General features: G+C 60.1%; 3 protein-coding genes across 8 annotated transcripts; 2 read left to right on the top strand and 1 right to left on the bottom strand.

Annotated features, from left to right (window-relative positions):
- Positions 1 to 526: 526 nt before the first annotated feature.
- CBFA2T3 (CBFA2/RUNX1 partner transcriptional co-repressor 3) lies at positions 527 to 17,359 on the top strand. Of its 6 annotated transcripts, none has more exons than XM_065745303.1 (12): positions 527 to 875; positions 11,370 to 11,504; positions 12,217 to 12,294; positions 12,701 to 12,942; positions 13,552 to 13,641; positions 14,331 to 14,512; positions 14,743 to 14,981; positions 15,100 to 15,185; positions 15,318 to 15,513; positions 15,646 to 15,714; positions 15,836 to 16,023; positions 16,872 to 17,359. In XM_065745303.1, the coding sequence occupies exons 2-12, from the start codon at positions 11,396 to 11,398 to the stop codon at positions 17,148 to 17,150; spliced, it is 1,758 nt and encodes a 585-aa protein (XP_065601375.1). In that variant the 5' UTR covers positions 527 to 875; positions 11,370 to 11,395; the 3' UTR covers positions 17,151 to 17,359. The 6 variants fall into 6 exon arrangements, with proteins under 6 accessions (XP_065601375.1, XP_065601378.1, XP_065601374.1 ...); XM_065745306.1 differs by having other exon boundaries at positions 15,833 to 16,057; positions 16,872 to 16,959; XM_065745302.1 differs by having other exon boundaries at positions 529 to 875; positions 15,833 to 16,023.
- Positions 17,360 to 20,786: 3,427 nt separating this feature from the next.
- PABPN1L (PABPN1 like, cytoplasmic) lies at positions 20,787 to 23,594 on the top strand. Its single transcript, XM_065745410.1, has 8 exons — positions 20,787 to 20,806; positions 21,266 to 21,443; positions 21,892 to 22,000; positions 22,383 to 22,447; positions 22,576 to 22,682; positions 22,862 to 22,949; positions 23,036 to 23,181; positions 23,285 to 23,594. The coding sequence occupies exons 1-8, from the start codon at positions 20,787 to 20,789 to the stop codon at positions 23,322 to 23,324; spliced, it is 753 nt and encodes a 250-aa protein (XP_065601482.1). The 3' UTR covers positions 23,325 to 23,594.
- Positions 23,595 to 25,301: 1,707 nt separating this feature from the next.
- TRAPPC2L (trafficking protein particle complex subunit 2L) lies at positions 25,302 to 27,665 on the bottom strand. Its single transcript, XM_065745411.1, has 5 exons — positions 27,578 to 27,665; positions 27,133 to 27,305; positions 26,312 to 26,399; positions 26,119 to 26,198; positions 25,302 to 25,483 (listed from the first exon to the last, which is right to left on the bottom strand). Exons 1-5 carry the CDS (start codon positions 27,608 to 27,610, stop codon positions 25,438 to 25,440), a joined length of 420 nt encoding a protein of 139 aa, XP_065601483.1. The 5' UTR covers positions 27,611 to 27,665; the 3' UTR covers positions 25,302 to 25,437.
- Positions 27,666 to 27,676: the final 11 nt, after the last annotated feature.

The raw sequence follows: 27,676 nt of genomic DNA, 5'->3' as shown, positions 1-27,676 counted from the left end.
CCTTTCGGTTTTCTAACAAGTTGTTTCTCTCTCTCGTGGCTGCACTGTCAGAGAGCCCCAACCCCAGTGCAGGGGGAGGGCTGGGGGTGCACCCTACTGGGGGCCACCCTGTGCACAGGGCAGGCAAGGCACCGAGCGAGCACCAGGACACCAGCAAGGGACATCGCACACCCACACCATCCCCGTGCGAGGAGCTCATCACTTTGCAGGCCTGCAGCAAAGGGGATGAGCTCCGGGGGTTGCAGCTCGCACTGATCAGCCATGCTGGGTTACACCACGCTGTGCAGCTCCCGTCCCCGTGCTGCATGGCTATCCTGCACCATGCCAGCTGTGCCATGCCAGGCTGCATTTTGCCAGCTGTGCCATGCTGGCTTGATGCCGCACCTTGATGGCAATGCCACGCTGTGCCATGCTGCCATCCATGCCGAGCTGCACCGCGCCGTCCCCTGGCCGTGAGGAAGTGAAGCTGGCGAGAAGGGGAAGTTGTTGGAAAGTCAGACCGGAATGGCTGATAGGGAAGGCAGAGCTGGGCTTGGTCACAGATGGTTCCTGTTGGGGAAGGACACGGGTGCAGCTGCCCGGCCTCCCCCCACCCGCTGCATTATCGCTGCCCGGCAGCTGTTCACCTTCCCCCTCGCCATGGGACACGGTGCTGCTGCCACCGAGGGCCCGGCGGTCACACGAACGGCCGTGGCAGTGGGGCAGGCACCGTGCGGGCAGGACGCCCTGAGCTGCCCCACACTGCACTGAGCCCTGCTGCACACAGCCTGCCTGGTGCTGCTCCTGCAGTGGCACAGGGCTGTGCAGGAGGGGGCTGGCTGTGCTTGGGAGCACCCCCAGGTCCGACGGGCACTCGTTTGGCAGGACCAGCCCAGGTAAGATTGAGGTGGATGTGGGGAGGTGGGGGCTGTGGCTGACCCGTGTGTGCGTGTCGTGGTGATGGTGACTCGTACTGATGTCACTGGGCTGGACGGGGGTGGGTGCCCTATGGGGTGTCCCCATGAAGGCATGGCTGAGCCTGTAGCGTTGGCAGGAGAGGGCATGGGGACCTGTTTGCTGCCAGCCCCGCAATTTACCTTTCTGTAAGGAGCTGCGAGCTGTGATGATCTCCTATCTGTGGAGCCCGAGCCCTCAGTTTGCCTGCTGATTTCTGTCGCTGTAGGCTCAGCAGCCCACGTGCTGCTCGGGAGCACATTCCCATGCTCACGCCGTGGCAGCAGGGTCAGACCCAGCCCCGTGGCTCTGCGGGTGCTCCTTGCAGCGTGGCAGCACCAGAGCCAGCTGCAGGGGCTGTGGGTCCCCATGCACTGTGCTGAGTATCCCTCAGCCCCATATCTGGGCACCCGCTGGGCTGTGCCGGCTGCGGGAAGGAAAGCGGCTCCCGGCTGAGTCACCGGCGTTGGTCTGCCACGAGTGAACAATGCTGGCCCTCTGCCGTGCTTCCCCTCGCTCACCCCTTTTCCTGGCAGTAGACCCCCCAGATGCCAAGAGCTGGGGCTGCCCCCTCTCTGGGACCAGTGGGGACCACAGACCCAGCGTAGGGATGCTGCTGCCCGCTCCGTGCTGGCACACACCGGGTGCTGCCCGCAGAGCCCCACCGCTCGGAGCATCCCGGGGCTGATAACGCGGTGCTGACCGGAAGGGCTCAGCGAGATTGCTGCTGCCCGGCGGAGCCGCCGGTTGGAGGTTTGGCAGGAGAAATGTTTGTTTTGTTGGCCAAATCTCTCGGCAAACTTCCTGATTTGCTCGCTGCGGTGTCGGTGCACGGAGCTGTTATCTCGGATGCGCAGCGGGGCAGGGAAGAGGTGGGGAAAGGGAAATGAAATACAACAGAGGTGGCACATTTTTCGCTCGTGATAACGAGCCCTGCTTTTAGCCTGGGAACTTGGAAACGATGCAGGTGGACAGAGGCTGCTGCCGTGCCCCCCATTGCTGCAGTGCTTCTGGAGCTTGTGGTGCAACCCAGAGCTGCTGGGAGCCTGGGGATGCCCATGGTATGGCACAGCATGGCACAGCACATGGCACAGCGTGGTGCTGCTGCGCTGCCCCACAGCAGGCTGTGCTGGACCCACTCCTGCCTGCTCCTATTGGTTTTTCAAGGACCTTTTGTTGGCCCTCAGCTCCGAACCCCCGGGGATGGATGGGGCTGCTCCCTCCAGCCCTGCAGCAGGGGAAGGCAGGCACAGCAGCGCTGGCAGCAGCAGCTTCCTGCACAGCAGATGTCCCCGCGGCGGATGCAGCTGCAGCGGGCGATAGCCAGCAGGGCGAGCTGCCTCCTCCAGCTGCTGGCTGCCCACCAACCCTTATCTCCCCCGTGCCACCCCTGCCCAGTCAGCTCATGGGGAGAGGGGCTCCAGCCCCAAACACTCAGGGGAGAGCACCGAGGGTGGCAGCACAGCTCCTGTAACGCATCCAGGGATGGATTTACAAGGTGCTCAGCTCCTTGGAGGCAACAGATGGGACAGGGGAACCCAGACGGGCAGGCAGACACGCGGGGTGACACCGGAAACCTGCAGGCATGGCTCAGTGCCTCCACCCCCAGAGATGCCCCTCCTGCGTGGGGCACGGGGTGACTCAAGGAGTGTGGGGGGGAAGGTATGAGGAAGGCAGTGCTGAGGGCTGTTTTATAAAGCCTGGGGCTTGGGAAGGGGACTGCAGCCTGAGGAGCCATTGGCTCTCACCATTGGACTCAGAGATCCCAAAGCCGTGCCACGGGAAACCCTTTGCCTGGGGCAGCATTTTGAGAGCCCTCAGAGCTCTGTGCTGGAGGACATCCCTTCTCCATCCACACACTGAGCCAGAAACGATGTGTTCTGGTGCCACCATCACTCATGGGACCAATGCACCTGGAGCACTGCTGCAGGGACGATGCTCAGCGGTGGGAGATGCCACCTCCCCAAACAAAGAGACAGTGTGTGCACGCTGAGCCATCAATTAGTGGTGACATGACAGATGCAAAGCCCCAAAGTCGTTATAGGAGGTTCCAGCCCCTCTGGGAACCCACGAGGGCTGCAGGGCTCATCCTGCCCAGCCCCAGATTTGCAGGGGAAGGATTCCAGAGCTGTGCTGGTGCAGATCCCGGCTATCAGCCCCTCGCAGGAGCTTATCTGCCAGCCCAGTTGCTCACTATGCTGCTCTCCCATTGCCGCAGAGCTGGGGGCATTGGGTGGCTGTGTTGTTCCGTGGGATCCACGCGCGTTCGTGGGAGCGCTGGGCTGGGGGGAGGGGGGGGCACTAAGGGGTTAACCCAAGGAAGTTTGCTCCCTCTCAGCCGTGATTTAAACCAGACCGAAAGGTTCTGTCATCCATCACGCTAACAGCCGGATCGTTGTGTTTTAAAGTGTCTGTAATTGCAGCGATGCTGAGAGCGGGAGGGAGATAAAGGCGGGGAGGGGGGGTGGGGGGAGGGCACGGGGCTGGGAGTGAAGGGCACGGGGCTGGGAGCAGTGCCCCTCCTCGGTGGGAACGATGCATCGCGGTGGGTGCTGGGACCCCCCCGCTGCCCTCAGAGCATCCAAAAGCACGAACCCACCCGGGGTTGGGGCAAAACCCGAAGGCTTTGTGCTCCAGATATCGCCTTTATCTCACGGGGAGCTCAGCACGACATCCACCGCCCCTCCCTGCACGTCGGGGGGGGGGGGGGGGGGGGGCAGAGGGTGACATCCCACCCTGGTGAGGCTGTGGTCCCTCTGTCCCAGCTCTGGAGCCCCGTGCTGGCACACTGACGGGGCGTTATTAACATTCAGCCCAGGCCCTTCGAATGAAGCGGGCTGACACAAATGTTTATTTTCGCAGCGGTGAATTATGACTTCAATAGACCCAAATTACAGGGCTGCGTGCAGAATGGGAACACAGCGGCCCCTGGCACCAAAACGGCGTCGGGGGGGGGGGGGGGGGGGGAGGTGGTGGTGACACCCCACAGCCCCAAACGGACCAGGAATGGGGAAGGTGGGGGCTTTTCCCACCCAGACCCCCAGGACAGGGAGGCTGGGATAGCGTGGATCCTGGCAGTGGTGGATTTTACAGCGAATCCAGCAGCTTGCAGGGCACCCCCGTGGCCTGCTCCCTGCTCTCCTGGCTGCAGAGAGAAGTGGAGAAACCAGAGCATTGCTGGGAAGCACTCGGGGAATCGCTAGGTGCTCCACTTAGATCGCTGCATCTCCACAGGCCAGCCGGGGCTGTGCTGCTGCTGCAGTGCTGCTCGGCCCGGGGGGGTCCTGGGGAAGCCCAGCACTGCGCGCAGTGAGGCAGCACGAGCAGGATTGCTGCCTGCAGGGTGCACAGCAGCAGGAGCTGGAGGGGAGAGCGATGCTGCTCAGGCTGGTTTGGGGATGTCCAACTTGAGGTGGTGCAGCAGAAGCTGAGCGTGCAGCAGTGGTCTGGTGGCCGCGTAGAGGTCATTCTGTGGCCGTGCAATGCCCGCTTAGTGGCCATGTGGTGGCCACACCACGGCCGTGCCCGGGGCAGTGTCTGTGCAGCAGCTGTGCAGCGTCGGTGCCACGCAGCACCCGGCAGCAGTTGTGCAATGCTGGTGACACTGCCTGGCAGCGCTGCCTCCGTCCCCAGCGCCCGCGCTCTGGGAAGAGGAGAGGATGACTGATGCAACGGCCATACAGGCACAGCAACTTGCAGAGGGGAGGCAGCTGCCAAGCAGAGCGATTACGCAAAGAGGCAGGGCTTCAGCTCGCAGGGAAATTAGCAGGGCTGGCGTTACCCGGCGCACCAGCCAGCAACAACACTGTAGTAGGACTTGGGGAGGGAGGGACGCCTTTAACGTTGCCCCCCACTGCAGGAACGGGGCATACAGAGGTGCGTGGACACGCAGGAAGGCTGTGCTGAGCATTGAGGTGGGCAGGGAGTCCCACACCCCCCTAATGTGCGTGGCTGGCCCCAGGGAGCCTGGGCAAGGAGGCGTGGGGTGGGGGTACCCGATGGCCAAGGTGGGGGGGGGGGGGTTGCGTGGATTATGGGTGCACAGATGTTGTAGCTGTGTGCGTGGCTGCTCCCACTGCAACCTGGGCATCCCTGGGGCATCAGGGGAAGGAAGCAGAGCAACCCCAGCCCCTTGCAACCCCCAGCCCCACACGGACGTCTCCCATTGCCATGCAAATCCTCACCCCAGCCCTTTGCCTGCCCCTTGCATCCTCCCAGAATATGTGCAGCCCCCCCCCCCGCAACCCGCAGCTTTGCAACCCACGCAAAATCCTGAGCCTTCTGCACACTCCATCACCCTGCAGACCCCAAGCCTGAATCTTGGGGCAAAAGGGGGAAACAAGACCCCAGCAACCTCTGGGCAACCCCCTTGGTCCATGCACCTCCCTTACAACCCACTCAACCCCCCGTGCAAGACCCCAACCCTTGCGGTTCCTTTCACCCTACTCCCCCCGGGCCCCACGCATCCTCCGCACCCCTCTGCAAACCCCTCGGTCCGTGCATCCCGCGCATCCCTCCGGTTCCCCCCCCCCCGTCCCATCCCATCCCCCCCCGCGGTCCCCGCTCGGGCGGCGGTGGCGGTGCCGGCGGAGGGCACCCCCTAGCGGCGGCGGGGGGGGCCGGGTGGTGTAAGGCAGCGGCGCGGGCGGGCGGTGCTCACTCCGGGGCGGGCGGCGGCTGCGGGCGGCCCATCCCCGCACGGGAGCGCGGCCGCGGGACCCCGTGGCCGCTGCACGGCGCCGGGGGATGGGCCGGAGGGCAGAGAGCAGGGGGCGAAGAGCCCCGAGGATCTGAGCGCTTTCTCCGCTCCCCGGCTCGCCTTCGTCCCGCTGTACGTCCGTCCGTCCGTCCGTCCGTCCGTCCGTCCCCCCTCCACCACCGCCGGGAGCGGTGCCCCGATCCCCGGGCTGGCGGCTCCCGGCGGTTCCGGGAGCGGGGGGCAGGTGCAGGGGGGAACCGCCGCCGGTTCTCCCCATCTCGGGACGTACCTCACGGCCCCGGCGCTCCTCAGGACGGTGAGTGCCGGGGAGAGGGGAGCGGGGCGGGGCGGGGCGGGGGTCGGGGCCGCTGTCGGTGCCGTCGGAGCCCCCGGTGCTCGAGGGGATGAGGACGCTCCGGTCGCGGTGCCCGGTGCGGTTCCTCGCCCTGCGGAGCGCCGTCCGTGCGGTGCGGGGCTGCGGGGCGCTCCCCCGGGGCAGGGCGCGGTGCGGGGAGCGATGCTCGGCCGGCGGCTGCGTGCCGCTGCCGTCAGCCCCGCACCGCCCCGAGCTTCCCGCACGGCCGCGGGAGGCGTTGCCGGGTACGGAGCCCCGGCCCCGCCGCTGGATTCGGCCGCAGGAGCTGCGGGATCGGGACGCGGGAGCCACGCGGGGTGACACCGGGGAACGGTCGCACCGCTCCGGTCCCGCGGCCCCGCACCGCTTCCACGCGTCTTTCGCTGCGGTTTTTGGTTCCGTTTTATTTATTTATTTATTTTTTGCTCTCAGCCGACAGAGAGAGAGAGAGAAAAAAAAACAAAAAAACCCCCAACTTCTCAACTTCCCTTCGGTGTCACGGAGCCGCCGCTGCTTCATTTTGTTTTCTTAATTTGGGGTCACGTGCGCGTTGACAGTGCCTTTGAATGGGAGCGATGCTCTCGTCTCCAGCTCAGAAGGAGCTCCGGAGCGCTTCGCTCCGCAGTTTTCCCTCCGTTGTTTTCCCTCCGTTCGGGAACAAAGAGAGATTTTTTTTTCTTCTTCTTTTTCTCCCCCCCCCCCCTTTTGCTTTTTCCCTCCACCTCTAATTAAAAGGAATATCAGTTCCCCGCTCCTTTGTCGAGCGATTTGAGGACCGACCGCCGCCGCTCCGCTTCGGGCGCGGGGACGATGCGGAGCCGTCCGGGAATCACGCGGTGGGTGCGGAGCAGCAGTGGGGGGCGACGCTGAGAGCCCCGCAACCCCGCACCGCCCCTCGGGTGAGGACATCAGCCCCCGCCGCGCTGAGCCGAGTTTGGGGTCCGCGTTGGTTGGGGTTGGGAAGAGCGCCGGGGCTGTGCAGAGGGGGTCGTCCGTTTCGGTGCCGGGGGGGGCACGGTGTGTTTGGAAAATGTGCACGGAGGGAGGAGGAGGAGGAGGAGGCGGAATGCTCTCCTGTGGGGTCGGGTGTCGGTGTGCGGTGCTGTGAGGCCTCGTGTGGGTTCGATGGGGGGAGGACTTTGAGGGTGGAGGATGCAAAAACGCCCCGGTGCGGCACACGGAGCTGGGAAGGGGGCCGTGGGGGGCCGACAGCCCGGGGTGGGCTGTGCTCATCGCCCTGCTCGCCTTCTCCGTGGTGATGAGCGGTCGGATCCGCACAGCTCATCCTCAGAGCCCCACAGCGTCCCTCCGGGGGCTGCGGGACCCCGGGGGGGGGGGGGGGGGTCACAAAGCGGGGACGGATCGGTCGCAGCCACGGGCACCGATTCTGCCCCTGGCCGGACGGGAGCAGCGGTGGCACGAGCAGTGTTTGAGCGGCTCAGGGCCTGATCCTGCAGGCAGCGCTGGGAGCTCGGAGCAGAGCTGGAGTGTCCCCAGCGCTGGGACGGGGGCTGAGCGGGTCGGGGCTTATTTTTGGATTTCCTGGTGCTTGTTTGCTGCCTCCCCTCCCACCCTGCTCGGCCTCCCCAGGGGCAGCCCCACCTTGACGAGCCCGCAGCTTCCCTTTGGAAGATGCTGACCAACGTTTCCAGAAAGCATCCGAAGGATTTCCTGTTTATTTTGCTAAATTCTCATTAATTTTTTCCTTCTTCTTTTTTTTTTTTTTTTTTTTTTCCCTGCCGTTATTGCATTAAATCTCAAACGGGCAAAATTGCCTTGAGATGGAGCCTGCGGTTAAAGAGAGACAAAGAGTTGGCGACGCAGCAGCCCCGAGGCCGTGGGGGTGCTCCGCGGGACCCCCCCCCCCCTTCCCAGAGCCGTCCCCATCCCGGTGCTTGTGTGGGGCAGCGGGTGCTACTTGTAGGGACAAGGCCAGCCTCGGGCACTGCAGAAAAACGGCACGGGGTGTTTTAACCCGGGGCTGACACTGTGACCCCACGGCACGGGGACGTGGCCATTGCGTGGGGATGTGCCCCACGGTGTGCCCAGACCCACGGCACGGGGACGCGGCCCCGCAGCGTGTCTGTACCCGTAGCACTGGGATGTGGCTGTTGCACGGGGACGCGGTTTGCGGCCGTGGACGCCTCCTGTCCGGGCAATGCTTTGCACAGCTCAGCCCCACGCGTGCCCACGCGAGCCCTCGTGCTGTTTGCTCGCAGTGTTTGGAGAGCCTATGTAATCCCCAGGTGCACAGACAGCTGGGGAACGGCGAGGTGGGGGGGGGGGTGCGTGCTGCCGCCTCCTCCCACGAGCTGCTGCTGGCGATGGGGCACAGCACCGTGCCGTGGGGCAGGGTCCGTCCCACGCTCCCCCGGCACCGATGGGTCGGGTCCTGAGCTGGAGAGGCACGGGGACACGGGGACCCCTCTCCCAGCACCCGGTCCCACGCTGAGTCACGCGTCCCGGCGCTCGGTCCCGAGACGCTTTTCCAGGCGAAGGCTGAAATGCACAAAATGTTCGACTTGTAAAATATGTAGCGTGAGAAAATAGCCTTTTCTGCTCTCCTCCTCGCCGCCGCCGCTCCCCCTGCCCCATCTGCTCGCTTGGAGCACCGCCCGCAGCCGGGGAAAGGAGGGGGGGGGGCTGTGGGGGGGCGGCAGAGCGATGCGGCTGACGGCAGCGGGGTCACCCGGTGATCAGAGCCGGGCCGGGGTCCCGTGCCACCCCGCATCCATCGCAGGGAGCACCGCGGCTGCGTCGGCTCCGTGGGGATGATGCACGGGGAAAGCATCCTCCTTCCTCCCTCCCTGCGTGCTCTCCCCACCCGTCCAGCTGCTCGTGTCGTGGGGGGGGGACGCGGCCGTTCCCAGGTGGGAGGGAGGGAGGGGGGGTTGAAGCGGGGTGTCATGGGGAGGCCATGGGAAATACCCTACGAGGAACCTGGGAGGGAGCCGAAATCCCCGGAGCTGGCGACGAGCCATTGTTTTCAGCAGCCACCTTAATCCATCATTATCTGGGCATATTTCGGATCCTTGCCAAGAGCAAGGTGGGAAGGGGGGTGGGGGTGGGGGGGCTGCGAGCATGCTTTCCCTATTCCCCTGCCATCCTTTTTGCTGCCTGTGTGTAATTAACAGAGTAATTAAAAACAGGATGAGTTAATTGGTATTCATTTATGTGGCAGATGTTTTTAATTGAGATACGAAACAATTTACCTGTTTACATAAACAATAGCAAATGAAGGCTTGTAAAACAGAGAGGGCTTTTTTGCGGGGTTGGGATTTCCCCCCCCACCCCTTTTTTTTTTTTTCAAGGGAAAATCGGAATGCTTTCCTCCCCTCCTGCCCCCTCCCACCACCCCGGCTGGGAGCTGTGGGGGGGGGTTGGGTTGCAAGGGGCAGCACCCAGGGAGTGTGGGCACCCCGTGGTGCTGCTCTGCTGCAGCGAGGCTGGGGAGCACCCTGGGGACACCTCGCTTTCATTCTGCTGGACCGGGGCATCCTGCAGCCATTCTGGGACCCCATCGCTTCTCTGCAGAGCCCTTTTGGATGTGGGATCACTCTTCGGTCGGCAGCGTCCTCCCAGCACCTCGATGTGCTTCCCCTCTGCGTGCCGTTGGGGACGAGCTGCGTCCTCACCCGATGTCACCCCCTTGGTCACCGTGTCCCCAGGGTGGGACCTTTCCCCGTGCCGGGGCTGTGTCCTAGAGCTGATGGCAGCAGCACTGGGGTAGGTTTGGCTCAGCGAGCATCTCCGTGGGCATCCCATCCCCATGGCCTCTGTCGCGTGTCCCCTGGGGTGCTCGGGGCTGTGGCACTCAGCACCCCCATAACGCGGCTGCTTTCTGCTCCGGGAGGGCAGCGGGGTGGCAGTGCCCCCACGTGCGTCCCCCCGACCCCTGCCCGCTCGCACACGTGGAGCTGCCGCCGGCGCAGCGCTGCCCTAACGCGCTCCAGATGGAGCGGCTCCGGCCCCGGCGATCCTATCGGGGAGTTGTTCTTGGCCCCCGTGGCACCGGCAGCTGAGCAGCAGGAATGCTTTCCTTTGTTTGGGAGGCAGCCTGGCTTCGGGAGACGTCGCCTCCAGCATCTGGATTTCATTTGTGGCCATTTGGAGAGCATGAAAGATGCTGTTCTTTTAATTCCCTTTTAACTCCTTCCTCGCCGACAGCTCTCTGGGCCAGCTCCGTGCTCTTGGGGGGGAGGAAAGAGCAGAGGGGGTGCAGCCACCCCCCTGTGCTGTGCAGCCCCCGTGGGTACAGCCCTGCTGTCCCGGTCCCCGGCTGCCCCGTGGAGCTGCACTGCCTGCAGTGGTGGCACAGCGGGGAGCAGCGTGCCAGGGGTTAAACCCTGTGTGTGTGTGTGTGTGAGACAAACAGGGGTTGGGGGCGCGGGGGTCCGGCATCCCATTCCCAGGGGGAGGCAGGGCGGGGTGCGGCGGCGGAGAAAAGACTAATCCTTTTATTTTTATATTATTACTTATTCATCTGGGCTGCGCCGCTGAAGCCTAATGGAAACCAGATGTAGGAAAACAGACACAGCCCCGAGCGGCTGGGACGAATTACCCCGAAGGAAAATAAATAAATAAATAAATCATCATAATAAAATGGGGGGAGTAGGGGGGCGGGAGAAATTCCAGCGGAGGTTGAGTGGTGCTGGGGAAGTGCTGCTGTGTTTGGGGGGCATGGCTGGAGATCCCTAGGAGGGACAGAGGGACGCGGGGCTGAGAGCAGGATGCTGGCACCGGGGGGGGCACTGTGGGGTGAACGTTGGGGTGTGTGGAGGGTGAGGCAGCGTCCTGCGGCAGCACCGTGGGGACGGTGCCACCCAGCACAGCTCTGGGTGTTCCTGGGCTCCCCGTTTTGGGGCTGTCCCTCTCTCCCGTGCCCATGCAGCGGTGTTGGGACGGCGGCGAACGCAGCAGGAAAAAATTTATGGCTTGGAGAGGAGGGAGGGGGGAAGAAAAGGAAAGAAATCACACGCCCAGACGCGGCGGTTCCGCGGGTGTTTGTTCAGCTTCGTGGAAACTCTCCTCCCGGTGGGGAGCGTGGAACAGCCGCGTTGGCGCCGTTGTTCTCCTGCATGGGGTGAGGGAGGGATGGGGACGGGGCAGGGTGGACACCAGGTGGGTGCTGCAGGGCTCAGTGCCGTCTCCAGGGCTGTCCCCTGCTCCCCCCCCGTCTCACCCCGTCTGCCCTCGGGGCCGGGTGCTGCTCTGCTGTCGGATGTGCCGCGTGTCCGTGCGGGACGCGGACACCCTCAGGGTGCACGAGGTGCCCCGCACTCCCACCCCACTTTCAGGGATGGGGATGCCCCAGAAAATCCCGCGGTCCCCGCTGTGCCGGGCCCGCCCCGGTGCCGCTCACCGCCCGCCCTGTCCCCGCAGACCCCGCCGCACCGGGGGCCGCCGCCATGCCCGACTCCCCGGCCGATGTCAAGACGCAGCCCAGGTCCACGCCGCCCAACATGCCGCCGCCGCCGCAGGGAGCCACGCGCCAGCCCTCCTTCACACCCAGCACCAGTGAGTACGGGGATGGGGACAGGTGGCCAAGGGGGGGCCCCGCTAGCGCCGTGTCGGGGTGCGCCGTGTCCTCATGCCATCCGTGTGTGCCCGAGAGGGGATTGCTGCCATGAGGGACTCTGCCACTGCTGCTCTGCGTGCTCATCGTGGGCTCGCACTGGGGTCCATCCCAGCAGTGATGTCACAGCCTCGGATGGGCAGCTGAGGCAGGCAGGGGACCAGGCAGCCCCTGCCCCCAGGCTGCTGTGGCTTGCCGAGGTCTCTCTCTGGGCACGCACGTGCCTGTACATCCTTCTCGCATAGAAACCCCATCAGGGATGAAACAGCCCCAGGATGATGCCCCAGCCCCGTGTGCCCGGCCACGCTCCTGACCAGCTGTCCTCTAATTAGAAATCACACTGCACCCATCTGCACCCTGATGGGTTTTGCTTTTTAATCCCAACCCTTCCACAGGGGCAGGCTGCGGGCACCCAGTGGTGCTGCCACCACCCCAGCCCTCCTTCGGGGCACAGCTCTGCTTGTTCTCAGCCCTGTGGCAGTTCTGCAAGCTGCCTGCCGTGCTGGGGCTGGGCAGGGACGCCATGGGGCACCCGCTGAGCTCCAATGGGACGCACAGAGCTGTGCCCGCAGTGCTGTGCCCAAACCGGGCCCCCCCCGGGCTGAGAGCTGCCCCTCTGCTCTCTCATCACAGCGTGTTTTATTTTGCTTGCAGATCGAGACGCTGTCCCTCCGACGTTTCTGCCCCGCGGCCGTTTTCATGGTTGCTTGAAATGGTCGATGGTCTGTCTCTGTAAGTAAAGTGAAGCACACGCTCTCATGAGAGACCCGAGATGCAGCGCTGCCCCCTAACCCCTCTCCTTGCCCCCCATCCCAAAGATGCTCACCCCGTCCCCGTGCTGGCTGAGGGACACGTGCGGCAGCTAACTTAGGAACACACCTGTCGTGGGAATAAAAGCAGTTGTGGCCACGGGGTTATTTTCAGCTCCCCTTTGGCTGCCTGGCCAGGGAGCGAGCACGGCAGGCAGGGTCAGAGTGTGTGTGGGGCATGGCCATACTGCTCAGCACTGCGGGATGGGATCTGGGCACGGGGTGCTGCCCCCAACCCGGTGCTCTGCGCCCCAAAGTGACCCCAGCCCCGCGGTGCCCCACGGGATGCTTGGGGCTCCCCATCCCTGACCTCTCCTCTCCTCTTGCAGTGATGAATGGCAGCAGCCACTCGCCCACTGCCATCAATGGGGCCCCGTCCACCCCCAATGGGTTCAGCAATGGGCCGGCCACCTCCTCCAGCGCCTCGCTGTCCACCCACCAGCTCCCACCGGCCTGTGGAGCCCGGCAGCTCAGCAAACTCAAGCGCTTCCTCACCACCCTGCAGCAGTTTGGCAACGACATCTCACCTGAGATTGGGGAGCGGGTGCGCACCCTCGTCCTGGGACTCGTGGTACGTGCCCCCGTGTCTGTGTGGGATGGAGATGGTGGATGGAGGTGCTGCTCAGTCCTCAGCGTTAGGTTAGATTTAGAGACACAGGCTGAAAAAAGAGGTTGCTTGGATGGAGCTTTGGGCATCCTGATCTGGGAGATGCGACTGCATCCATGGCAGAGAGCTGGAACTGGATGGGCTGGAAGGTCCCATCCAACCCAACCCATTCTGTCATTCTGTGGCTCTGTGATCTTTAAGATCCTGTCCAACCCAACCAAAATGGCTCTGTGGTCTTTAAGGTCCCATCCAACCCAACCCATTCTGTCATTCTGTGGCTCTGTGATCTTTAAGATCCTGTCCAACCCAACCAAAATGGCTCTATGCTCTTTAAGGTCCTTCCAACCCAACCTTTCCATGGCTCTGTGGTCTTTAAGGTCCCATCCAACCCAACCCATTCTACGGTTCTGTGATTCCACCGTATTGTTAAATGGCAAGAAGGAACCCTTTGGAGCTGCAGTGCTTTAAGTTCAGGACAAATGGAGGCACCACGCGGGTCCTGCGTAACAGAGGGTTCCCCTGGTGCAGCATGGGGGGCACAGGGCTGGGGCTGAGCCGGGTCTGTCCCCACAGAACTCCACGCTGACCATTGAGGAGTTCCATGCCAAGCTGCAGGAGGCCACCAACTTCCCACTGCGGCCCTTTGTCATCCCCTTCCTGAAGGTGGGTGCCCCACGTGTCCCTCCATGTGCATGTGCTCCCGTGGGGCTCTCGGCCATAGCAGGGTGAGCGCTGTCTGCGAAGCATTTGCAATTTGTTAAAAAAAAAAAAAAAAAAAGAAAAAAAAAAATCCCCTTTTGGACATTTTCTTGAATATCTTTCTCCTGTTGCGGAGGGATTCACCCATCACTGCCACTCCTGGCAGATGTTCTGGCCCCGCTAGTGGGGAAATGCCAAACCTGTGCCCCTCTCCACACGCAGACCCTTTGCTGCCCCATTGGGAGGGTTGGAGCTGCATGGAGTTGGCTCTGGGGGGACAGCAGAGCATCCCCAAGGCCGGCACCCTGCTCCCAGCTGCTCCCACCCTGGGCTGCAGCTGCTTCCCATTACCCTGAGCGCGAGCAGGCGGGCGCGGCGTGCTTCCCAGACTCCGGGTTGGTTGGTTGGTTGTTTTTTTGGGGGGGATTGTTCCCCCAGCCAGGGAAAAGGGCGGTGTGCGTCTCCACCTCGTGCTAATGTGTCGGACAGATGGGGGTTTGGCCGCGACTCAGCTGCCTGAAGAGAAAAGCAGAGCTGGCAGCCGGAGCACCTGGCTTACATGTGTTCCTGCTGCTCCGCCGCCGCTGCTCTGAGAGCTACGGGAACAGGGGTGGCTGCTTGTAGGGCAGCTTTTGGGCAACCTCTCCCTCCAGGCCAACCTGCCCCTGCTGCAGCGTGAGCTGCTGCACTGCGCCCGCATGGCCAAGCAGAGCCCGGCGCAGTACCTGGCGCAGCACGAGCAGCTGCTGCTGGATGCCAACGCCTCCTCTCCCATCGACTCCTCCGAGCTGCTCCTGGAGGTCAGCGAGAGCGGCAAGAGGAGGACACCAGACAGGTGAGGATGTGGTTTGGAGGGATGCATCCGTCTCGCCCCGACGGGCAGAAGGGGTGTGCTGTTCTCAGGCTGGGATGGGTGGGGGGAACGCAGGGCAGTGTGGGGTGGCACGGGGTCAGGGGATGCAAGATGCGTACCCACACGTGGGGCTGCGCGTGGATGCTTGGGGACCCCCTGGGGACCCCTTGGGAACCCACATCCTCCCTCCCTGCCCCCTCCCCACCCCCCAGGACCAAAGAGAACGGTTTGGAGCGCGACCCCCTGCACCCCGAGCACCTCAGCAAGCGGCCGTGCACCATGAGCCCGGCGCAGCGCTACAGCCCCAGCAACGGGCTGAGCCACCCCCCCAACGGGCTGCCTCACCCCCCCGGCCCCCCAGCCCAGCACTACCGCCTGGAGGACATGGCCATGGCGCACCACTACCGCGACGCCTACCGCCACGCCGACCCCCGCGAGCGCCCGCGGCCTGGTGAGCCTGGCTCCATGCTTTGGGGGCAGGGGGCGCAGTGTGGGGCTGGGAGGGATGCACATCTGACCCCCCCCCCCCCCCCCTTCTCCCCCATCCCAACCCTGCCCTGTGCTTGCAGCGGTGCACGGGGCACGCCAGGAGGAGGTGATCGACCACCGGCTCACCGACAGGGAATGGGCAGAGGAGTGGAAGCACCTCAACAACGTACGTAGAGCCCCCAGTTCCCACCAGGTCCCCCCCGTGGCCTTTTTCCCCGAGCATACTTTGCACCCGTGGCCCAAATCCCAGCCCAGCACCCGGCAGCTCCTCCCAACCCCGCCGTCCTCCTCCCTGCAGCTGCTGAACTGCATCATGGACATGGTGGAGAAGACCCGGCGGTCGCTGACGGTGCTGCGGCGGTGCCAGGAGGCCGACCGTGAGGAGCTCAACCACTGGATCCGCCGCTACAGCGACGCCGAGGACATGAAGAAAGGCAGCCCCCCCTCCGCCCGCCCCCACAACAGCTCGTCCAGCTCCGAGGCACCCCAGTTAGGTATTGGCCTGGGGGGGGGCTGCACCCTCTCCGGGGTGTTTGTGCCACTCCCCCAGCACTGGGTTGGGACGGAGGGAGTGGCTGCTGCTTAACGTGCCCCCCTTTCCCCCCCCCAACATCTCTCCTTCGCAGATGTGCACCGGGACTTTGCACCGCGGCCGCTCTCAGGGTACATGCCCGAGGAGATCTGGAGGAAGGCTGGTGAGTGTGGCCCCCCGCATTCCCTCCCCATACCCACGGGGCCTGACGGGGGGTGGGGGGGGCCTGGAAGCCCCCCAGGTGCCCAGCCCCCGTTCCACACCGCCCGTCTCCCTTCCAGAAGAAGCTGTGAACGAAGTGAAGCGGCAGGCCATGTCCGAGCTGCAGAAAGCTGTGTCGGATGCCGAGCGCAAAGCCCACGAGCTGATCACCACTGAGCGCGCCAAGATGGAGCGGGCGCTGGCCGAGGCCAAGCGGCAGGCATCCGAGGATGCCCTCACTGTCATCAACCAGCAGGAGGACTCCAGCGAGGTGGGACGGGACGCCCCATGTGGGACCCACATCTGTGCGTGCCTACGGCACCCTGGGGTGGTTGTAGTAGTGCTGTCCGGATGGGAAGGAAAAGGGATTTGGGGAGAAGGAGGCACAGTTTGGGGTTGGAGTGCGTGGTTCAGTATGAGGGTGTGCAGTGCAGGATGGGCGTGCAAAGCTGGGGATGGGTTGTGTGATGCAGGATAGGATGCGTGGTCCAGGATGGGATGCGTGAGACAGAATGGGGGTGCACGGTCCAGGAATGGGAGGATGCGTGGTTCAGGATCAGGGTGTGCAGTTGGATGGGGTGCGTGGTGCTGGATAGGGTGCTCAGTCTGGGTGGGGGTGTGTGGTCTGGGATGGGATGAAGACCTGCTGTATGGGATGGCATGCGTGGCTCAGGAAGGGGTGTATGGGATGTGGGGTGTGATGCAGGACCAGAGGACAGAGCGCAGGATGGAATGCATGGTCTGAGATGGGGTGCGTGGACCAAGACCATGGGAATGCAGTCAGGGGTGTGCTGCGTGGTTCAAGCAGGAGTACGTGGTCTGAGATGAGGCTGCACAGTCCAGCATGGGGCTGCAGGCTCCGGGATGGGGTGTGTGGTCCAGGCTGTAGGGCTCACAGTCCAGGCTGAGGTGCGTGGCCTAGGACGTGGTTCAGAGTCCACAAAGAGTGCGCGTGATTTCGGGTGTGGAGCACGGTCCAGAATGCAGATGCACATTCAGGGCTGGGATTCACAGTCCAGGAATGCGGCGCGTGGTGCAGGAGCATGGAGCACAGCCTGGGATGGGTTGGCTGTCCCCCCCTCCCCGTAGCACTGACTTTTGCCCCCTCTGTCCCCGCAGAGCTGCTGGAACTGCGGGCGCAAAGCGAGCGAGACCTGCAGCGGCTGCAACACCGCCCGCTACTGCGGCTCCTTCTGCCAGCACAAGGATTGGGAGAAGCACCACCACGTCTGCGGGCAGACTCTGCAGGGGCTGCCGGCCCCCTCCGCCCCCACCGCCGTGGGGCAGCCCGAGGCGGTGCCCCCTATGGCCAGCAGCCCCAGCGACGCGGGCTCTGCGGGCGCATCCCGCGCTGGCACGCCGGGCACCCCGGCCCCGCTGGAGAGCGCATCGCGCTGAGCGCGGACTGACCCACCCGCGGCTCTCCGCTCCCCCACCCGGTGACCTCCGAACCGACCTCGAGCTCTCAGATAATCCTCACGGATCCTCAAACTGAGCTTTACGTGGAGTTAAAGGCAAATACCCACCTCCTCTGTTGGCGTTTCGATTGTTGGTTTTGGCTTTTTTTTTTTTTTTTGCTTTTCTTTTTGCTCAGTTGGGGTTTTTGGGGGGGGGGTTTAGCCCCCCTTCCCCCCGACCTTTGGGTGATCGCTGTTCCTCGCTGCCGTGTGGTTTTTGGCCTTTTTTTAATATATATATATATATATCAACGTTTGGGTTTTTCCTCCTTTCTGGATGAGGAGCTCGCTCGCCGGAGGAAGACGAACCCTCTGTTCCTTCGTCTTTCTTTCTTTTTTTTGTGGGTTTGTTTTTGGGTTGTTTTTTTTTTTTTCCTTCTTTTTACAAAAATAAAAAAATAAAAAAAAAAGATTAAAAAATAAAAAGGAAAACGTCGGACTCTTTGGCTTTAAAACACACACAAATAAAAAGAGAAAAGAAAATACAAAAAGGAAAATCCCAAAAACGCAGACAGCGCCGAGCCCGACGGAAGCTCACCTGTAACTACCTTGCTAGCTAGCCAAGAACAGACCAGACCCACCTCTGCTCCAAAGGAAACCCAAAAACCAGACAGACCCAAACGTCACTCCGCTGCCAAAGTTCGTGTCGTTCCGTTGCTCCGCCGCCGCCCGTCCTCACGGCACCGGGGGTTGGAAGAGTTTCTGTGACCGTAAAGCAAAAAAAATAAAATGTCCTTTTTTTCTTTTTTGTATGAAAAACAAAACAGCAACAAAAAAAAAGTGAGAAAATAAACAGAAAAATACAAACGTAGTGCGACCCAATGAAACGAAGACGCGGCGCTCCCCGCGTGGCACTGGGGACGTGAGCGGGGACGCGGTGCAGCCCTACCTCTGCCCCACGCTGGGGATGGGAGTGGCACAGGGGATGGATGGACCCGTGGGTGCCCGACCCGCTCCCTGCGTTGGATATTTTGGGGTTTAAAGCAACGATTTCCAGGAGGAAAGGAGAAAAAGAAAGGAAAGGAAGCGGCACCTCCCCCCGGGAGGCGCGCGGAGGACGGAGTGCAATATGGAAAGCGTGCGGCTCCGCGAGGAGGGACCCAGTGCTGCACCTTCATGGAATGTAAATAGCGTCTGCAGAGGTCCAAAAAGTACCCGAAGGATGGTGACGAGGATGAGAAGAGACGTTTGCCAAATAAAGGATGGTGATCTGCACGGGAGGATGTGGCGTGTAGGAGCTAGGCTGAACCACGAAGCAGAAGTCATGTGCTCGATAGGAGCTTTAGTTTTGCAAGAACCCATCCTGTGTGTTTTCTGTTGGCAGGGGAGACGGAGGGGGTCGGGATGCTCTGGTTGTGGGGCTGTGGGGTTGGCCGGGCCGGTGTGCCACGGTATCCTATGGCGTGGTGTGTCATGATGTGCTACGGTGTGCCATGTCATGCCATGGTGTGCTATCGTGTGCCGTGGTATCCCATGCCATGCCATGGTTCGTCACGATGAGCTATGATGTGTCATGCTGCGCCATGCCATGGTGTGCCATGGTTTGCCATGCCTCAGTGCCCCGTGCCATGCCATGCTACAGCACGATGCCATCTCCCACCCCCAGCCCCACTGCCAGTCTCTGTGCACCCCAAGACCCCATGCCGGGGGGGGGCTGCGCCGGGGGCCCCCCACGTGACTGTTCACTTTATTTATGGTGTGACATATGTAATATTGTCTATTTTTCTTACGTTTCCTGAGAAGAGGTAATATATAAGAGTCTTGTGGGTGCTCCCACCGGGGCCGCCTGCTCCCTGGGTGTCCGTCCCCCCCCCCCCCCGACCCCGTGTGCCCCCTCCCCACCCTGTGCCGGGGCTCTGCCTCTCTACCTCCGCCTCGCCGGGAAACCACAGACGGGAGCACTCACACAGCGTCTGCTCTCGTTTCCACTCCTTTCTGTTTTGCTTTTTTTTTTTTTTAATGATTATTTCTTAATTATTTTTTCCTGTTTTTTTTTTTGTTGTTGTTTGTTTGTTTTATTAATTTTTATTTTTTAAACAATAAAAATACCCTAACGAACCTTGCATCGAAACCAAAAGCCGGGGGAAGGGAGGGAGGGAGGGAGGGAGGGTGGGAGGGGTATGGGCGGTGCGGACGTCCAAACCAGAACGACAGCTTTAAAGTGTGACATTTCCCAAAAATAGCGATGGGGGGAGGACGGCAGCCACGGGGGTGGCAGAACTGCTGTAGGGTTCTGCTCCAAACCGGTGCTGAGATGTGCATGGGGACCAGGGAGGCACGGCCCGTGCCTTGCTTGCATCCTTCGGGGGCTTTGTGGCTGACGGCTGTGCCATGTGGTCCTGGGGCAACCGCATGGCATGGGGACCACTGGGTGCTGCTCGGGGATGCAGAGTGCCCTGTGCCAGCTCAAGTCCCCGTGGCTACCTGCTCCTGTTTTGGCTCTGTATCCCCATGTTGTGGCTGCAGTGGGGCTTGTGGCATGGGGACAGCTCACCCAAGGTCCCTGTTCCCATGGGATGGCAGAGCTGTGCTGTAGGGTGCAGGGGGGGGCACAGCAACACGCCTCACCCCCAGCACTGCACCGGGGCCATGTATCCCCCACCCAAAAACCCGCGTGAAACCAAAGTGCCACCTCCTGGCAATGCTCCCAGGATCCCAAACCTCCCTGGGCAGCCCCCAGCAGCGTCACTGCCGCCCCTGGCCCGCCTCCTCAGAGCATCCCCTGCTCCTCGCCTGGCTTTGGGGATTGGGACATCACCTTGATCTGCAGCAGCTCACCTCGGGGACCCCTCTGATGTCAGCCAAAGGCACAGCACCGGGAGGGAGGTGTCGTGCTGCTGTTCTCCACCCCTGCAGCACCGCACCAGCCATGGGGATGGGGACAGCGGGGGTCCCCAGGGCCGGGGGCTGAGGGCAGAGCTTTGGTAGTGGGTTTTGGGGCCAGCACAGAGAGATGACATGGTAGGACTTTCCTTCGGCATGCTGTCCGTCCCCGCCCCCCCCTCTGATTCCCCCCCCCATGCTGTTCCCTGCTTTCTCTTTGTGTACTGTATGTTTGATCTGTGAAAGATGTAAACTTTATGATTCAGGTTCTGTCTGTTCTTATCTCTGTATCTGTGTAATAAAAGATGATTTAATATCAACCCGAGGTCTCGGCAGCCTGGGTGTGTGCCGGGTGCCCTGCACCCCCTGCCCCCCAGTCTGGGGCGGGTCGGGAAATCCCCGTGAGCATCACAGTAGTGGACATCGGTTACTGTCCCCTAGGATCTGCCCTCCCTCTTGCCATCCTGAGGAGTCAGAGCAGCAGCGGGAGTCAGTGGAGAAAACGCTAGTTTTGGGGCGGGTCAGACCCACGCGTGTCGGCCCCACCTCGCCCAGGCGTACACGCGAGGCAGTGGCCGACCCCGGGTCTCGAACTCGCGGTTCCGAGGTCCGAGCCCAGGGCGGGGCCGCTTCCCGCCACGCCAGCACGGGGCGTGGCCCTGCTCTGATTGGCTGCTGATGTATGAAAGTGGCGCGCCGGCGGGAAAGGCGCACGTGGCAGCGGGAGGTGCGCGCTCCTGGCGGTGGTCGCAGCATGTTTGCGGGCAGGGCGAGGTGGGTCTGCGTGGGGGGCTGGGGCGCACCGCTGGGGGGGGTGCACCGCGGCTGCCCAGTGCTCGCGGTGATGTGAGTTTGTCCGTGAGTGAGCTTGTCCTTCCTGGGTTGGGGCGGTGTGGCCTGCTGCTTCTCTGCCTGCTATGGGAGCTCTGTGTCCTCTGCTTCCCTGCTACCAGTGGGGCTGATGTTTGATCGCGGCCTTTGGGCTCAAAGGAAGCTCCTTTCTGCAGTTTCCTGAGCTGGGAGGTGGAAGTGGACTGGAGAGGTTGTAGTAGTGCTTGTTGCTGCAGCTGTGGGGTTTCGTTGCAAGCCTACCTGCAGAATCAAGAGCAGAGAGCTCAGGAGGTGGTTGCTTTTCCTTCTGCTGGAACCAGCTTTGCCTGCTTAACATCCTGCTTTTGTTTCTGTGTTAAATAGCTGTTTGTTGAGTTACTTTCTGCTCCTATTCCTTCCTAGTCCTCTCTTCTTGGACTCTTCTGAGGTCTGGTGGCAAGACCCAGTGTCCATGGCAGCAATGGAGGCATCCTGGGATGTGCCACCAGAGGTGGCAGCTCTGCAGAGGGCTGCGGATGATGACTCAGACCAGAGCCACCACGAGGAGGACAGCTTGGAGGAGCTGGGTGTGCAGGACCCTGTGAGTGTCTGGCTGAATGTGGAATCAGTTTTCCCCTTGCCTATAAGGAAATTGGAAACCTCCTACATCTCTCATTAAGTGTTTCAAGAAGTTAAGAGTAATTTGGGGCTCCTGTTGTTAAAATCTCTGAGCTGAGAAGCAGGAAATTGAAGTCACTCTCCTGCTGCTTGCCTTTCCCTGTTGAGATATCTGCTTGTCTCAGCTGAGCTCAATGGTTCTGTTCACCACTGGCTTCAATCTCTGGTTCCTTCTGGCATTTCTGCTGCTGGGATGCCTCTATTGCAGCACTGCTTTGTGGGCAAATGCAAGGAAGGAAATGTTAACTGGTTTTTCTCACTGGTGGAGCAAGAGCTGAACTCACCTTACGCATTGTCCCCGCTGTGGAAGCCCATTACTGCAGCACAATGTGGGGAGTGGTCTGTGCCATGAGCTGTACTTTGGGTTCCAGGAGCTGGAGGCCATCAAAGCCAGAGTGCGGGAGATGGAGGAGGAGGATGAGAGGCTGAAGGAGCTGCAGCTGGAGGCTGAGAGCTGCCTCCTCATGGGCTCAGAGGCAGGTACGAGCTGTCCTTGGGTGCTGCTGTGCTCCCCAGCAGCGTGGGGTATCAGTGGGGCCGTGTCCCTCTGGGTAGCCCCACACCCGCAGGGACTGGGCACCTAATGTGGGGGAGGGAGGGGGTGCCAGGCATAGCATGATGCTGTCTCGTGTCTTACCCACCCCCCACCTTTGCAAGCTGAGATGCTGTAAATTAATTTTGATTAGGTAATTGAGTTGAGCACCCTCAGGTGCTGTAAAACAGTTTCCCCATGTCCTTCTTGTGCAGAGAGATGGGGCAATGGGTGGAGGAGGAGGAGGTTAAAGCGTGGGGTTGGGGATGCCCAGCCTTCCCCCCCCTGCTGCAGGGCTTCCCTGTGACAGCACAGCCTCAATCTCTGCAGGTCTGTTCCAGAGGACGACGGAGGAGAAGGTGGAGGCTGACCAGAGGTCCATCTACGTGGGCAATGTAAGTGGAGGCTGTGGAGCAGGGCCCTCCCTGCTGCTCCTCACCTGGTGGATGTATGCCCCCATCTCTGGTGAGGGGACTGCCTGGCTGGTCCCAAACCCCATGGAACACGAGGGCTGTGGCTGCAGGTGGACTACGGGGGCACAGCAGAGGAGCTGCAGTCACATTTCAACAGCTGCGGGCGGATCAACCGCGTGACCATCCTCTGCGATAAGTTCTCGGGGCATCCCAAAGGGTCAGTGCTGGGCTGCTGCTCTGTGTGACTCTATGAACAGCTTCGGGGTCCTGAAAAGAAGCAAAGCACGTGGCTTGAGTGTTTGCAAAGGAGGCAGTGTCCTCCGTGGGGGCTGGGTGTGCCCTGGGGAGGGATGCTCTGGGCTGCACCCGCAGTGCTGTGCTCCCCGTTCCCGGCAGGTACGCGTACATCGAGTTTGAGCAGAAGAGCTCCGTGAAGGCAGCGGTGGAGCTGGATGAGAGCGTGTTCAGGGGCCGTGTCATTAAGGTCAGAGCTGGGCCAAGCCTTGGGGTACATCCATCCGTCCCAGCCCTACGGCACAGGGCCTGTGCTGAGCCCCCACTGCCTTTCAGGTGCTGCCCAAGAGGACCAACGTACCCGGCATCAGCAGCACCGACCGTGGCGGCCGCCGGGGCCGCTTCCAGGCCCGGGGAGGGCTGATCCCACGCTGGGGTTACTACGGGGGGCAGCCCATGAGGCTGCGGGGGAGGACATACAGGTGAGGGGCCCTGTGTTTGGCTTGTGGGGCCGAGCTTTTGGGCTGCTGATGCCTCGTGCTGAGCGGTGCCCCCGAGCTCCAGTGTGGTTCTGTTTTTGCCTAGGGGTCGGGCGAGGCTGCTGCCTTGGTATTTCCCGTACTAGAAAGGAGGACTGTGCTGCCCTGGAGATGCCGATGGGACCGAAGAGATGGGATTGGAGAGATTTAAAAACAAACAAACAAAAAATGCCTACCCAAGCCAAAAAAAAGATTAATTTTAAAATGCCATCTGTCTGCCCGTGGGGATTAGTGGTGGCAGCTGAGTGCTGTGCAGCTGGAGCTGGGTGTGAGGGGGAATGCTGGGCCTGCTGTGCCAGCATCCCAGCAGCCATCTCCTTACCTTGGGGCTTGTTTTTAAAGGGGAAACTTTGTGTTTAAAAAAAAAAAGGCAGGCTGGGACACCACCATGATGATGTGAAGTTCTGCGTTGCAATCAGTTTTATTATGTAACTCTCACACTAATCTTTCCAGATCCTCGCTTAGGATTCCTCTGGCCCAGATGAGCTGGCTCCTAAAGCAGCTTTTCACAGCTCGGGGCATTGCCAGACTAAAAATCCCACTAAGTTTTGTTTTCCTTAGGACTTTGGGATATATATACATATTTAAAGCTTTGGGCCATAACTCTTGTGTTGGTTTTACACTTTCTCCAGCGTGGGCTGTGCTGTTGAGGCTGGCCTTGGTTTCTCAGTGTGAGAGAGCCTTGGGCTCAGGCTGCAGAAGCCTGATGGCTTTGAGCTTTCCTTTAGAAGGTTTGTCAATCATCGAGGTTTAAGTTTTTAACAGAAACTACTTCAGAGCATCTGGATAGTGAGCTGTGGAATAGGGAATGCTGAACTCTGAGTGAGAGTGGTGAAGACTTTTACAGCTGTGCCTTGTTTAGGAGGTGGGAGAGGCTCAGGTGCTGCCACCTCCCTTTATTTGGCAGCTTCGTGTATGGTTAAATGTATTTAAGTTCTGTTTGAGAAGGTATTGTAAATGTCACTTATTCTTAAAATAAATGATCCTGCTGTGTGAACCTCATCTGCAGTGAGACCATGCAGGGCACTGATGCTCTGCACTGACCTGGCTTTCTCCACATATCCTTTGGAACTGTGTAGGGTTATTTTTCCCTCTGCCCAGGTGCTTTTCTAGTCTTCTATGTAGTAGCTGCTCTTGATTTGGTATTCTTTAATTAGAACAGCTTGGAGCTACAGGGGGAGGAGATGCTAATAGATTAGTTTGGGATGAGCCAGGCAGCTGTGCAATCCTGATGTCTTAATCTCTTGGCATGGATTTATCCCAGCTGCACTACCTGTGCTCCCTGACCTGCACCAGAAATACTGCCCGGCCTGTTTCAGTGAGCTGCAAAGTGAGAACAGCAAACGCTGTCCAACCCAAGTCACCCATGCACCTTCCCCAGGAAGGCAGGATGAGTGCAGGACCCAGCAGGCTCAAGGTGCTGGCTGAGGCCAGCTCTGGCTGCCAGAGTGTTCTCAAGTATGCCAGCACTCTGTGGTTGCAGAGACCTGGAGCCTTCAGCTGACTTGTGCTGTTTTCTCTTTCCAAGAACTACTGGAGTAAGTACAGACAGATCTGAGCGTTCCCAGAAAGGGAAAAACAGGGTGAGGAGACCAAGTGTGTTTGAAACAAGCACTGCTTCTCCTGTTCCCGACACAGCAGCGAATGGGGAATGGCAAACAGCAGAAGGAGTGTGCTGCTGCTCTGCTCCTTTGCATCAGAGGAAGTGCTCTCAAGCACCAGCACTTCTGAGGAGCAGTGCCACTATCTGTGCCTCTCAGCTGCCTGCAATCTAGGCTGACCCCAATAATAATCGTCTCTTAGCTGTCTCTTGTGCAGCTGTGCTTGCTCTAATCACAGGCACAGTGGGAACTGCTGTTTTTCCACAAAGCCAAATTTCTACAGAAACATCTGAGCTGCACAGGAGCACAGCTGCATACATTTCTGTAGGGAACAAGCCTCATCTGATGCTGCTGACCTTCCTGAAGGAAGAGAGCTGGCTCTTGCATGCTCTCTGAAAGCACGAGAGAAGCAGAGCAGTGACTTCTGTGCAGTACTCAGGTTTGCAGGAGCAGAGGCTCGTGTGGAGCTTGCAGGTGTCAGGTTTATTTTACATAGGCTTAAAATATTACACAGGGAAAACAATATATACATCACGCTGCAGGCACACTCCTGTACACAGGGAATGTTCTCAATGCTTGGATCAGACTGGGCAGAGCCTCAGCACACCTGCATCATCATGGAGTTCACCATATTATCAAAGGCCCTAGGGAAGGAAATAACACAGCATTAAAGGAAGCAGCTAGTTCTGCACACCACATCCCTAAACAATACCAGTAGCTAGCAATGCTTCTTACTGGTTAATGAGCTGGCTTTCCTCAGGCTGAATGCATGGTTTCACTCTAGATACAGCATGTTCTCTTGAGTGAATAATGACTTTAATTAAGCTGAAGTAAGGACAGGTCTTCTCCTGGCTAAGTTTTCTTGCCTAAGCAATATCAACTCACAGCATTATTTGCATTTCTTGGGAGATTTCAGTTTAGAAATAGGGAGCAGTAGCCCTCACACAAGGAGTGTGGATAAAGAGTGAGGATAAACCCTGGACGACTGCAGCTGTTTGTTCTGTGCAACCTCTCTATCTACCTGCATGGAAATTTTTCTATCCCAAGGACACCTTTATCTTGAGTCAGTGTTTCTAACGCCAGCACTGAGATGGGAGAGAGAAGGTTCTCACAGGACTATCAAGAGTTTCCTATTATGTGGTAATGACCCAAAGACAACACAGCTGTTTTCCATCTAGGTGGTTACAGCACGTACATCCGGGCTGGCCAAGCACAGGGGTTATGTTCCCAGTCCTGCTGCAAGTCCCAGAAGGATGACAAAGATGCTCAGACCTCTTACCTGGAATGGATACGGTCCCCTGGGTTATAAAACGGGTTGCACATTATGTCTGTATAGGAATTATGCAGCTTTCGGAACATCTGAAAAGGGATTGTGGTTTAATCAATGAGTTTTTTGCTTCTCAGTGCTTCATGAATAAGAGGAAGCAGAAGAAACACCAATGCAGCAAATTGTGCTGATTTCCTGCACTTACACTGCGGATCTCATTGTCCCGAAGAGCTGTGTTTGAAGAATCCACCACCATAACAAACTTCACTTTCGAGTTTGTCACGTAGCCATATCTGGGCAGCTGTTAAGGAAGGCGTTAGGGAGGCTGGCAAAGCAACTCAAACAAAAAAGCCAAGAAAATATTGTGTTCTTGCTGCACTTGGCACGTAGCTAGGACTAGATGAGGTAAGCAAGACACCAGGTTGCTCCCCTTTCTCTCTGACTGCTGCCACTTCTGGTAACTCCAGATGTAGCTTGCTCCTGAGCTGGCCAGCAATGCATGCCTTGCACTTCAGAAGCAGTCTCCCATCTGGTGCTTTGGGTTTCTCTCCTCTCAGGAGCTGTTTCAATGACCTACCTTATCTATTGTCATTTGTCAGGCTGCACGCAGAGACCTGGAGCCCCTCTAATATCGTGATGATCTGGAACTCCAAAAATCAATGGGTAGTTTGTGAAAACCCAGAAATCAGATCTCTTAGAGCAGATCACCTCCATCTGCAGGGGTCAGAGAAAAAGCCAGAGAATGGTGAAAAGGTCAACTTTGTGACTTAAAAACACCAGGACGGCTGCTGAACTGAGCAAGGGACCAAACCCAACTCTCTCTGTGATGAACCGGGTTGCAAACAAGCCTGTGCATCTTCTGCTGATGGCTTTAACGCAGCAGCAGATGGGAAGAGAGCTTAACCATACAGGTTAAACTTGCAGGGAAGGTTATTAAATACACTCAGGCATGGTTGTGGTGAATGTCAAGTACCAACACCTACGAAGGCATGACTGTAGGGAGACGCTGAGATGTTACAAAGATACACTTTGTAGTCTTCAGTTGGATAGAGGAGCCCTAGATAGAGCTCCCTCTGATCCACCATAGCTTTGCCCATGGCAGAGATCTTCTCATCCACGACGTCCAGGGAAGTGTGCACGGTGTAGTGGAACTTGAGCTCATTTTCTGTCGGAACGCTCCGGATGTAGAGGGGGTAATTCTGGGGAGGACGACAAATGATGCCAACGCGGGCAGGGCCCCGCTCCCGGAATCGCCGGCTAACGCTACTGGAGTGCTTTCACACCGAGCCCACCTCGCACCCAAAGCCAGCCCGGCCCTCCCGCAGCACAGAGCTGTGGTTTGCAGGGGGCAGGAGATCTCTCCCGCACCACGTCTCCCCCTTTCCCCCGCTCGGGCTCTGCAGGCGGGCCCCCTGCCCCACCTCCCAGCCCCTCGTCCCGCTCCCCTCCCCGACCCGCAGACCGCCCCCACCTCTTTGGCGATCACGGCGATGCACACCGCCATCTTGGCCCCGCCTCCTCGCCGCCCGGGTCACGTGCCGGAGGGAGGAGGCGGTCATGTGACGCGGGG

The sequence above is a fragment of the Cyrtonyx montezumae genome, unplaced genomic scaffold, assembly GCF_038088225.1.
Source record: "Cyrtonyx montezumae isolate F1298 unplaced genomic scaffold, pur_monq_1.0 scaffold_35, whole genome shotgun sequence".
NCBI classification, from domain to species: Eukaryota; Metazoa; Chordata; class Aves; order Galliformes; family Odontophoridae; genus Cyrtonyx; species Cyrtonyx montezumae.
Note: the sequence above shows the minus strand (reverse complement) of the source record. Positions and strands in the feature narration are given on the sequence as shown.